We start from the raw sequence: 12,070 nt of genomic DNA, 5'->3' as shown, positions 1-12,070 counted from the left end.
GCCAGTCACAAGTAGCATGAGTATATTTGTGGCAATAGCCAACAATACATTGTAGCCTATGGGTCAAAATTATCGTTGTTTTCTTTTATGCCAAAAATCATTAGGATGTTAAGTAAAGATCATGTTCCATGAAGATATTTTGTAAATTTCCAACCGTAAATATATCAAAACTTAATTTTTGATCAGTAATATGCATTGCTAAGAACTTCATTTGGACAACTTTAAAGGCGATATACACACACACACATTTTTTAAAATTGGTTTTTATTTATTTATTTATTATTATTATTTTTTTTATATAGCGTTTCTAGATGACCACGCAACTTTCTGAGCGCGCCCCTCCCTGCCGCCGCGGAGCTCAGTGCGCATGCATTTTTTTTTGCACCCTCAGATTCCAGATTTTCAAATAGTTGTATCTCGGCCAAATATTTTCCTATCCTAACAAACATCACCATTCATCAATGGAAAGCTTATTTATTCAGCTTTCAGATGATTGAGATATAAATCTCAATTCAAAAAAATCGACCCTTATGTCTGGTTTTGTGGTCCAGGGTCATAATATGTATTTTACAAACAGTCCATTAAAAAAATATTATGCAGTATGTGGTAAGGTAACCAATTAATAAAATTTATTGTAGCATATATAATAAAAATAATACGTTTATTTTTTTTTTCTGCTTAGTCTTAGGGAAAAACTGAGGGTGTTTTTGGCCAAGAAAAATACATGCTTTAGATTTGTGTATTTTTGCATGTCCATTTTGCATCTGCATGCATTTAAACTCAAACATCATCTTACTTATTAATCTCTCTATTTATTACAGCTGTCCATAAAGAAACAGGTGTAATTGTTAATATTACATTAATGCATCATGATAATATGTTTTGTTCACAGTCACAACATTTTTTTCTGTAAAAGTAGCCTATATATGGTATGTGGTAAGGTTACAAATTAATACAATTTTAATGTAGCATTTGTAAAAATTTTAAATGTTTTTTTTTTATTTGTTTATAGGCCTAGTCCTAGTGTATCTAGTACACGAGCTGAATGACCACGCAACATTCCCTGACTGCGCGCCCCTCCCTGCCGCCGCTGAGCTCAGTGCGCATGCGCAGAGCGCTGTCAGGGCACGGCACACTCACAGCGACAGTATGGCGGCGGGCTGCTGCTGGAGGGATGCTGCTGTCGCCGCTGCCTTCACAATGTGATCGGAATATCGTCTACCTGCGGAAAGACTACAGTCACCCCCGAGGCCTGTCGCCGTGATCTCGATAAGATGGCCAGGCTCGCCGATTACTTCGTGGTAGTCGGCTACGATCTCGATAAGAGAGGTAAGAGAGACACACGGCAAGCGATTCTTCCTCCTCCTCCTGATCTGTTAGATTGGAGTGTATTAATCGCGTTTTATTCACGGTAAACACCGCAGAAGGCGGAGGGAGAGGGACGCAGCCTCGACACAGCTGATGCCGTCTCTGTATTGGCGAGCTACTATCAGCCGCGGATGTCTCAGGCCTCTGGATCTCAATCCAAGCCGAACCCGAACGAAGTTTCACGAAGCGCCTGCATATGCCCTTTTACACGATTGCTTTAAGGCTGATAAGAAGTTTGCCAGCGGGTACTGTTTTGTTGTTTTGCCATGGTGTGACTGTTCTAATAGGGATTTATCAGTGTAACCTTTGCCACCGGTGATTGTCATGTAACAGCCTGTTATATTGTCCCATATAACGTTAAGTCTCTAGAGTTGAATAGAAAAGCAAAAGCTATCAACAAACATCAATGACATGCAGCATGGCGCAGACGCTTTTGGTTGTGTCTAAACCTAACAAGTTGCCTGCTTAGACGGTACCTGTGATACACAAAATGCTGTCTTTGTAGGCAACACGCTAGGTTCTGAGAAACAGCTTTTGTTTTTGTGGTTGTTTATTAAGCATAGCAGTGCTTCAGCCTGAAGGATGCTGCGTTATTGAAGGGAAAGTTTCCCATGAAGTGGAAATTCGTACAGGGTTTTGTCGTTCTGAGCTTGTATGAACTTAATTGTTTAGCAAAAGACAAAAAGAGACAATGTCGTGGTTGGACTATGCAGTGGCAATGAATAGTGACAGAAAATGTCAAGCTGAACTCACAATAAAAGCATCATAAAATGTTCCTCAGGGTTTGTGGAATATATTGCACTATTTTTTGTGAAAAAAGACCCAAATATAAGCTATTTTGCCTCATTTGACACAGCATCTTCAGTCACGATCCATCATCATTGCTAAAAGAGTTACCAGAACGTTTTGCAAAATTTCCCCTTTTATATTTCACAGAAGAAAGAACATTAAATGAGTCTAAAACAACATTTTGTTGTAAATAATGACAGAATTTAAATGTTTTTGTCAAGAACCCATATTTCAAAATATCATCTTTGGGTTTTTGCTGAAAAAATAAATACATAGGCCTACAAGTTTGGAATGACATGAGGATGAATTTAAAGCTTTATTTTTTATTACTTTTTGCCTTTGTTTGGAAGTACAACAGACAGTAAATTGTGAGAAAAAAGAAGGGTGTACTATTACTTTAAAGTATATTTATTTTAATTTGAGTGAATTTAGTGACCTTTGAGTATCTGTAAAATCCTGCTCTTAGTGTGTTTTGTTATCAGGAGGTTGAGTGTTTTGGTGAGTGGCCTAGATTCGTGCCAAATAATGGTCCCGGTGAGCATGCATAATTTACCAACCCTCATCTGAAAGAAGGCAAGTTGCTGGAAACTCGCATTAAACCTTTGAAACCTTTATTTAGAGAGCTGCCTCCATGCATGTCTTATTCCTTATTTATAAGACACACACAAAAAAAAAAACACGGTGAGTCCCTTTTTACAGTTTCAGGGACTCATGAGATGGATATGCATGTTAAATTACATGTTTTGTGCAGTGGTCCACTTCAAGAGTTGTTTGGTGTGCAGAAAGGTCTTTGCTTTTTGTTGTCCGTGAGACGCAGCTATTCATATGTGGCCGTAAGTGTAGTCTGGCAGGATGTTGAAAGGCTGTACGCTCTGCAGAACGTCTTCCTTTCCTGTTTCTAGCTTGCTGCTGCATTTCAGCATCTGGTAAGCAGACCTTCAAGTACAGTAAAGGTGTGTGAGAGGGAAAAAAAGCTCTCCTGAAGACTATTGAATTCAAGAATAACATTAAAATACAACAGCAGCCATTCATGTTGTAGCATGCAATGCAACATAGTGATCTAAATCAATCTGAATAGACTGCTTTGAGCTGATGGGTAGACCTGTGACATCATAATCTTGTGATGTTGTGGAAGTGGTTGACATCACATTCATAAGTCGTCAAATCTCTGAAGACTTGGCAAGCGTAAGTGTTGCTACACATTGCTCCCTCGACGCTTGACATCTGTACTACTCTCAAATTAAGTTTTTTTTTTTAATGTTAAACAATGTCTGGCAGTTAGCAGACATGCTTTGACGTATTGAGCCTTGGTGCTTATAAGGGAAATTTGAGTTTGAATCTGGCTTGCAACATCTCCTGATTATGTTTCTTCTTCTTTTTCTCACAATTTCCTGTCTGTTATTTGTTTCACCCACATAAAAGTGGCAAAATATAAGCTTAAGTGATAGTTCACCCAAAAATCATCTGTATGACTTTCTTTATTCTGTGGAACCCAAAGAAGATATTTAAAAAAATTGATTTTTGTCTGTGCTGTAGACTTAAGTTAGGGTCTATTACAACATACAACATAATAACATACCGATCATTCAACGTCTTTATGAAAAAAAAAAGTCAATAGACAAAAACGTCATAAAGCAGTTTTGAAATTTGTGTTGTGAAAATTGCATTATGTAGGACCTTTACGTAGGAGGTCTTGCTTTCATTCACGTTAAATTTAATATGGCGTCTAACCTAACTAAAGTGTATTAAAGTCAATGGGGTCTAAAACAACCTCTTTGGACCCCATTGACTTTCATAGTATTCTGATTGTTTTGAAACAACTTGAGGTTGTAAATGATTACAGAATTTGCATTATTGATAAAAGCACTTAAAAAAAAAAAAATCTCATATGGGTTCAACAGAAAAAAAAAGTCGTACAGGGTTGGATCAACTCCATTGACTTTCATTGCATGGACAAAAAAGTAGACACTTTTTAAAATATTTTTGTGTTCCACAGAAGAAAGTCATTTTTGGGTGAACTGTCCCTTTAAGTCCTGTTATATTTATGTCTATCTGACGCACATATCTGAGAGGTGTCATATTTCTGAAACCACATCGTGAATGTGAACCTGGACATGTTCCAAAGGATTTTTATAAAGTGCTCTTGAAGTGGTGCCTACTTAACACCCAAAGGGCCAGACCCCTTAAGCAAGATAAAAACCTCGCTCACTGTTTTGTTTACCAATGCAGAACATGTCCAACTGACCCAGGGGCCATGTCCCCATCTCAGGTCCTTTGTCTTAGTCTCCATCATTGATATAGCCCACAGTATAAGGTTTCTTCCTTCCCTAAATCGCCATTCTTGAGCCAGAATGGCTGCATCACTGGAGGGCAGTGAGCTTTCAGGGTGGAGTCGCCCAGCGTCTGTTATGAAACTGCGCAACGCCACTTGTCTGCTCGATTTCCAGGCCCTGCAAGGAGAACGGCATTGAATAGGATTCTCTGGCTGAGGGGCTTGCTGTTTAAAAACAGGAAATGGGAGTTGAGGCTCTAGGGAGAAGACATGATTGAGTGAGAATCCAGAATGTCCTCGGCATTGCAGAGTGAGAAAATGGAGATCCAAAATTTGGGGTGGGTCCCGCTACAAGTGGACATCCATGGAAATGTCTTTTGGGGTTCGCTGTATAGCTCGCAGCCCCCCCCCCGGCTTCTCTTTCTCCCGCTCTCTCTTGATGCTTTTTCTTGGCAGGAGCCCGGTTGAAAACAGAGAGGCCATAAACAAAAGAGGAGAGCGTTTGTTCTGTTGCACACTCTTTGTGAGAGTTGTCTGTGCCAGTCTGTTTTCTTGGTTAACCCCTGCGTGCAGTTGAGAATGTATGTTGAAATGTTTGTCCGATTGTCTGCATGGGAACTAAATGATGTTCAGTAATCCATTTATTCTTTTAGTGAATCTGAAGTATACATTGCAACCAGTGTGGACTCTAGTGGGATTTTTTTTTTGTTATTAGAAAAACTAACATATGGAGCTTACATCTAACTCTTGAGACTTTAATTATTGTTTTTTTTAAAGAGGTTTCTTATGCTCATCAAGGCATCATTTATTTGATCAAAAATACAGAAAAAAACAGTAATATTGTGAAATATTATTGCAACTTAAAATAACGGTTTTCTATTTTAATATACTTTAAAAGATAATTTATTCTTGTGATGAAAAGCTGAATTTTCAGCAGCAATTACTCCAGTCTTCAGTGTCACATGATCTTTCAGAGATCATGCTGATTTATTATTGATGTTGGAAACAGTTGTGCTGCTTAATATCTTTTTGTAACCCGTGTTACTTTTTTCAGGATTCTTTGATGTATAAAAAAATAAAAAAAGAACAGCATTAATTTAACATATAAATCTTTTGTAACAATATACACTACCATTCAAAAGTTTGGGGTCAGTATATATTTTTCCCATTTTTGTTTTGAAAGAATTGAATACTTTTATGCAGTAAGGTTGAGTTCAATTCATAAAAAAATGTGATATTAAAGACTTATATTGTTAGAAAAGGTTTTTTATTTCGAATAAATGTTAATTTATCAGCTTATTAGAATGATTTCTGAAGGGTTTATTTCTTCAAAGTACCAAACAAATCATTAATGGAACCCGAATCGTTAAAGGGGTCATCGAATGCCCATTTTCCACAAGTCGATATGATTCTTTAGGGTCTTAATGAAAAGTCTATAACATATTTTGGTTCAAATTTCTCAATGGTAGTGTAAAACAACACCCTTTTTACCCTGTCAAAAACAGCTCTGCAGTCCCTTTAAATGCTAATGAGCTCTGCTCACCCCGCCCCTCTCTTCCGTGGGGTGATGAACCGTTCTCATGAGACTGTTTACTTTAGCCACATTTAGCCGTGGAACTTGCTAACTAGCACATTATTAGGAAAGGCAATTTTCAAAGATTCATAAAAGAACCTTATACTCACTTCTTCTTTAGGTGAGGCTGGATCACGAATGATTCGCGCAAACATAGACACATTTAGGTAGATCGGGGATCGGCACATTCCCTTAAAAAAAGAGGTAATCCACTGCGTCCTTTGCGGCTCAGATGTCGAGAGTAAATGACGACTGCTATGTTCATCATTACATCCAACAACAAAACACCTCAATTGCTTAGGAGTCATTCTTGTCTACTCCTGCTCCGGCGTCGAAAACAATGGCGGACTGATGACAGCTCAGTCAGGGCGGGTCTAAGGTAAAACGCCAGTGTCAATCGACAATCGTGGGAGGCGCCTGGGTTTGTGTGATGTCACATAGCCAAGAATCTGAGAATGGCTTGATTTGAGAAAGGGGATATTATTTATAGGGATTAAAAAAAAAACACTAGGTGGATTTTTATAATTTTAGGGTGGATGTGTACAAACACTGCCAACACACATTTATGTTCAAACAACATGTAAAAGTACATTTTGTATCCGATGACCCCTTTACGAGGAATCGAATCATTTTTGAACATTAAAGCATGTCAACATATTCTGTTACACAAAATACACAAAATAATGATCTTTAAAAAAGCATCATATGACCCCTTTAAATTTTTTGATTCCCGTCCAAAATCATAAGCCACAAATAGTGCAGGAGTAGTAACTTTTTTTGTTTGTTTTCTTTTTAGAAAAAAAAGGGGTGGCTTGCTCACAGCGGCCTGCCTTTAACAGATCAGCTCTCTGTCTGCCTTAGATAAACGCACTGACTCAGCCGGACGTCTAGAAATATTCACCAGTCGAGTACAGATTCTTATTCATGAGGAAGAATAAGGCTGAAGGGGGCCATGGCGTGATACGCCGGCCGCTCTCTGTTACCATGACTCCCCATTTCTGGTCATCTGGCTTGACTATAAACGGCTCTGTTCTGAGGAAAGGGTGGCTGGGGCCGTGGATACAGAAGCCCGGTCCCCATGCCTGCAGCGTATGGCCGCAGAGCTCTGATGGCCAGCTGGTGGATAAATACTTCTCATTCATGTGGCAGCCGAGGGGCTAGAGGGCAATGGAGATTGCCCTCATTCTGGGAGACACGGGGGCTCAGTAAACACACACACACACACACACACACACACACACACACACACTTTGATAGAGTTTGCATGCATTTGATTGTATGCATATGCACAGTCACACACTGTATAGACAAAAACAAGTATATACATTTGAAACTCCTTGTCGTTAAGTTTCATTATGATTGTGGTGAACTCGCGTGACACTGTTGGGCTGCTGTCCCAGGGTTGGTGTGAGAGAGTTTCGGGTCAGTTGATGGAAGTGTCACGTGCTTCATTGGGCCGGTACTGCATTGTTCATATTCTACATGTGCTTGCAAACCCAAATATTTGGTTTGGTGTGATTATATTGAATGTTCTTGCAAATTGTAGTTGCAAATTAAAGCTGACACCAAAGTTATGTATGTTATGTGGCTTATGTAGATTTGTCGAAATTGTGAGAGTGACTTGTGATCGTCTTGGAAGTATGATTACAAATTGGTTGAAAGTATTTTTAATTAATGTGCATCTTATGCCATTTGTTTCCCAGCAGAATGTGTTTGAATTTTATTTATAGTTACATTTATACATCTATAATTTGATTTGATTTATTTAAAAATTTGTTTTGGTACCTTTAGCGATGTATTATAGTATGTAGTCTCAGCTCAGCATACGGCACACAAAATTGGAAACACTTAAGGAGTTTCGAAGTCGTCGCCAGATTGGTTAAATTATACAGGATTTCCAGAGGATATATGTCGTGTTCTTTAATGTTCTGCTTGGAAACAAAAATGGCGTGATGCCAAACCCTGTCATGGAAGAAGAAAGCCAGTTGTGGGGACATTTCCACGCCCCTAAACATGACGTGGCACAAAATGAAAAGTGATTGGTTGTTTTACCAGTCAGTTAAATGGCCTCTTGGGCGGGCCTTGGCCATTCAAAGCGGCCAAGGTTCCCAGACCTTTTGCAGTCAGTCTGCAGGTCTGGCTACGTGAGTCTATATAGTAAGTATTTAGTAATAATGAATATCCAAGATGCAAAAAAACTTAATAAATGAAGTAGTTCAGTAAATATTTTCTTATTTCCTGTTACTGCAAATTTGAAAACTATAATTTTGGTTAAAAGAATTGTATTTAAATATAAAAATATAAACTTACTGTTCAAAGGTTTAGGATCAGTAAAAAATGTAAGAATTAATGCTTTTATTCAACAAAGATGCACCTAAAGTGACTTTAGATGAATTTAATGCATCCTTGATACTTTTTTCCTAAATAAGTGCTTTTCTTTTGAGCTTTTTATTAATCAAGGAAAATGTGTCTGAAAAATGTATCTGATTTCCACAAAAATATTAAACAACTGTTTTCAACATTGATAATAATAAGAACATTTCTTGAGCACTAAATCAACATATTATAATGATTTCTGAAGGATCACACTGAAGCATTGATGCTGAAAATTCAGCTTTGCATCACAGGAATAAATTACATTTTAAATAAAATATATTAACATAGAAAATAGCTATTTTAAAATATAATAATATTCACAACATTACAATTTTAACTGTATTTCTGATCAAATAAATGCAAACTTGGTGACCTTTTTTACAGAATCATTAAAAACGCTTACAGACCCCCCCACCCCCCCCTCAACTTTTGGATGGTACACTGCTGTACATATTAAAAGTATAAATACACCGCTAAAAATTAAACGTATTATTTGTCGTGGCAGGGCAAGTGAAACTGAACTACAAACCTGACATTAGGAAAATCCCTTACTTTTCAGCTCTGGTTTTTACTTCTCACACATGCGTGCACACAAAATACTTAGCTCTGGTTATGAAACGTTGTAAGCAATGACTGGTTAATAGCTGTTTGTGTGCTTCGTATCCAGAGGTCTTGTGGGTCAATGAACAGTCTCTTGTGGAGGACGTGGAGGTCAGGGTGGGAAGGGGGGAGCGAGCTCTCCATGGCCGCAAAGCTTTCATGGTCTTCCCTGGTATTTTGGGAATGCGGCCCTCTCCCCCTCCCAAACCCCTCGAGTGGAGACTGAAGATCTTGTTCTCCACATGCCTATGGGGTTTGCGGGAAGTAATTCTCTAAATCCTCTATTTTTTTCATTGCTGACCCACCAGATTATATCTAGGGGTCTTTGGCATTGTGGCTGTTGGGATTCAGACACAAATTATAGTCTGGTGTCCCACTCTTTCTGTCTTAATCTCGGTTTCAGCTGCAACCCACCATGACCTGATTGGTAGAAAGTGCAGTGAAGCCAATTGGTCCACAGTAGGCTTGATCTGAAACTGATCTGATTGGATGGCTTGGTGTAAGCGAAGATTATTGCTCTCATGTGGTTAGTAGGATTTTCAGGGTCTCTTTAAGGGGGTTTCCCTTCGACAGAGGTTATTTTGGTCCATCAATTTACAGGCTTTTTATATTTATTTATATTATATAAAAGTATATATATGTAAATACATCTATCTACGTTGTTTAAGCGACATACACCGGTATTGCGGTATTTTAAAAATTCATATCATAACAAAAACAAACACCGGTATTCGGTATGAACCGGTATACCGCCCAGCACTTATATATATATATAGTGTTGTCAAAAGACCCAGTATTTCGGTACCAATTCTTTGCTCACACACAGACACCGGACGCGACAGCTGTACAGAGATACCCATTTTAAATACATTTAGTAGCAGAGCTACTGCAAGGGATTTTCAGAGCTGGAAATCCATTTATCCTTTGTTGAAACTTCCGCGTCGTCGCGGAGAGCGCAGGTCACGGTCGCTTAGCAACGGCTAAAAACCAGATTGGCGTTTTCTCAAGCGTTTTTAGGCGCGACATGAACAGCCCTAAAGTCTGTCTAGTACACAGTCTATGGTCTACACTGGTCACGACAAAGCGACCGTTGCCAATCATTTGAACTTTGTGTCAGTACGTCATAAACAGAACGTGGCATCAGTTTACTGTCGGGGATTTGTCGTGCCGCGCCGCATCCAGTATAGACAGACAGCATCACTGATTATAGGCTAATGGGTTCATTTTATTTTGTCGCGTCGCACCGCGCACGTCCGGTGTAGTCACGGTGAGAGCCATGCAGTTGCACGTGAACACTAATTTCTGTTCACTTCTGTGTCTATTTGTGCCTGAAATACTGCTTCCGCGCATATTTGTGCTTGAAATACTGTGCTCTGCAAGTATCCTTGTAAACGCAGTTGCTTATGACTTAGGTGAAGGGGAAACAATTGAGAAAGAAAATGGATGTGTAACAGTATATTGGTTTACAACAGTTTAATGTTCCTGAGGCTTTCTGTGTTATGAATGTTAATCAAACAACAAAACACAAAGAAAAATCACTTTTGTAGCTTTAACACAGATTTATTAGATTTAATTTATACAGTGAAGACTATGCGGTGTTATTTTACATATGATTATTCCATTTCTGTGCCTGAATACTGTTAGACTTATACCTGAAAAATATAAAGCACTGCTTATTTCATTTGTATCTTTGTTCTGTTATATTTATCTATGCTTGTAATTTGTTTATTTCCTATGCTGATTTACTCGCCTACAAAATCACCCCAATCATTGATTATTTTTCCCCCCAAATAAACTATTCAAGTCATGTGGTGATTTTTTTTTTCATATCGCAATATATATATCGCTGAAAAATATCGCAATTTGAGTTTTTTCCAATATCGTGCAGCCCTAATTCGCAGTGGTGTTATGATCATGCCATTTTGGCTATATGGGGGTGCTCAAATGTCTGATTTCACATAGAACTACCGGTTTTCTCCTAATAAATGAATATACAGCCTATTAAGATAATGCTGTAAATAAGAATCTAAAAAGAAAGAAGCTTTAAATAAATATATGTAAATAAATCCAATCACCCCTATAGATTTAAGTTTCACTTTCCATAATCCGTGACCAACAGAGGAGCATCTTGGCAGTAAGGATTTAAATCTTTAACAAGACTCAGATTGACACAGGCAGAGTGAAAGATTGGATTTTTTTGATCAGGTAGGGTACACGTGATTTCAAAACATTTCTGCCAGTTTATATATATCGTGTATATATTATTTATCTCGTATAAGATGCATTTGGTCGAGTTACGCTGCAGTAAAACGCTTCATTGTAGTACTACGGTGATTATCTCTTCAGCGCGCAGCGCAAGCAGGACAAACAACAATGCAGAATATTAATAACTATGACTGGGACTGTCATATACATAACATTATAATGAGAACACTATTATAATAAAACGCTGTTTAGTTGCCGTGTTTCTGCACGCTGTTGCGTGAAGAACGCGTCCACAAAAGGAGTTCATTCAGAGCCGTGCAGACACATTCATGTGCATTCGGGGCATTTTGTGCAGATAGCCTAGAAGTCGTAATATTAACGTTATGTTGTATAAATAACGAAGCGTATTCTATATGAGATAAATGAAATACCATTGATTAAAAACCTGCTATCATATGCTTCATTCTACTGGTCATCTTCAGCGCGCAGCTCAAAACAGAAATGCAGAATATTAATACGTTATAAATATTAATATATTTTAATATATAACGTTTAAAATATAGAATATTAAAACGTTATAATGAGAGCACTATTGTAAAAAATGTTGTACATAGTAATTATGACTGTCGAATGTCTGACTTGACTCTTGGTAATGTATTTTGCCCCCAGCCCCCAAACATATGATTCGACTATCGGCAAGATTTGAAAATTGCGATTCGACTATGTAAATCCTTAGTCTGGGACACCCCTAATATGTGTGTGTGTGTGTGTGTGTGAGGCGCCGGCGCGATCAAACAGCTGACACATTAAATACTCCAGTTTTGGTCATACAGATAAGAGTAAGACAACCCGCAAAGTGTTTAAATAAAAAAAAAAAAACTAACATA

The 12,070-nt window shown here is 38.2% G+C and overlaps 1 protein-coding gene across 1 annotated transcript in view; it reads left to right on the top strand.

Moving 5' to 3' along the window:
* The first annotated feature begins 1,092 nt into the window (after positions 1–1,092).
* The window catches only part of LOC107658807 (myotubularin-related protein 5-like), a 67,244-nt gene continuing 56,266 nt past the window's right edge, over positions 1,093–12,070 (top strand). Inside the window, exon 1 of the mRNA XM_016447459.1 lies at positions 1,093–1,329. Coding sequence (XP_016302945.1) covers positions 1,275–1,329 — 55 coding nt within the window. The 5' untranslated portion in view covers positions 1,093–1,274. The remainder of the gene's footprint in view (positions 1,330–12,070) is intronic.

Source organism: Sinocyclocheilus anshuiensis, unplaced genomic scaffold, assembly GCF_001515605.1.
Source record: "Sinocyclocheilus anshuiensis isolate Anshui unplaced genomic scaffold, SAMN03320099.WGS_v1.1 scaffold283, whole genome shotgun sequence".
NCBI classification, from domain to species: Eukaryota; Metazoa; Chordata; class Actinopteri; order Cypriniformes; family Cyprinidae; genus Sinocyclocheilus; species Sinocyclocheilus anshuiensis.
This window is presented reverse-complemented; position numbering and strand designations above follow the sequence as displayed.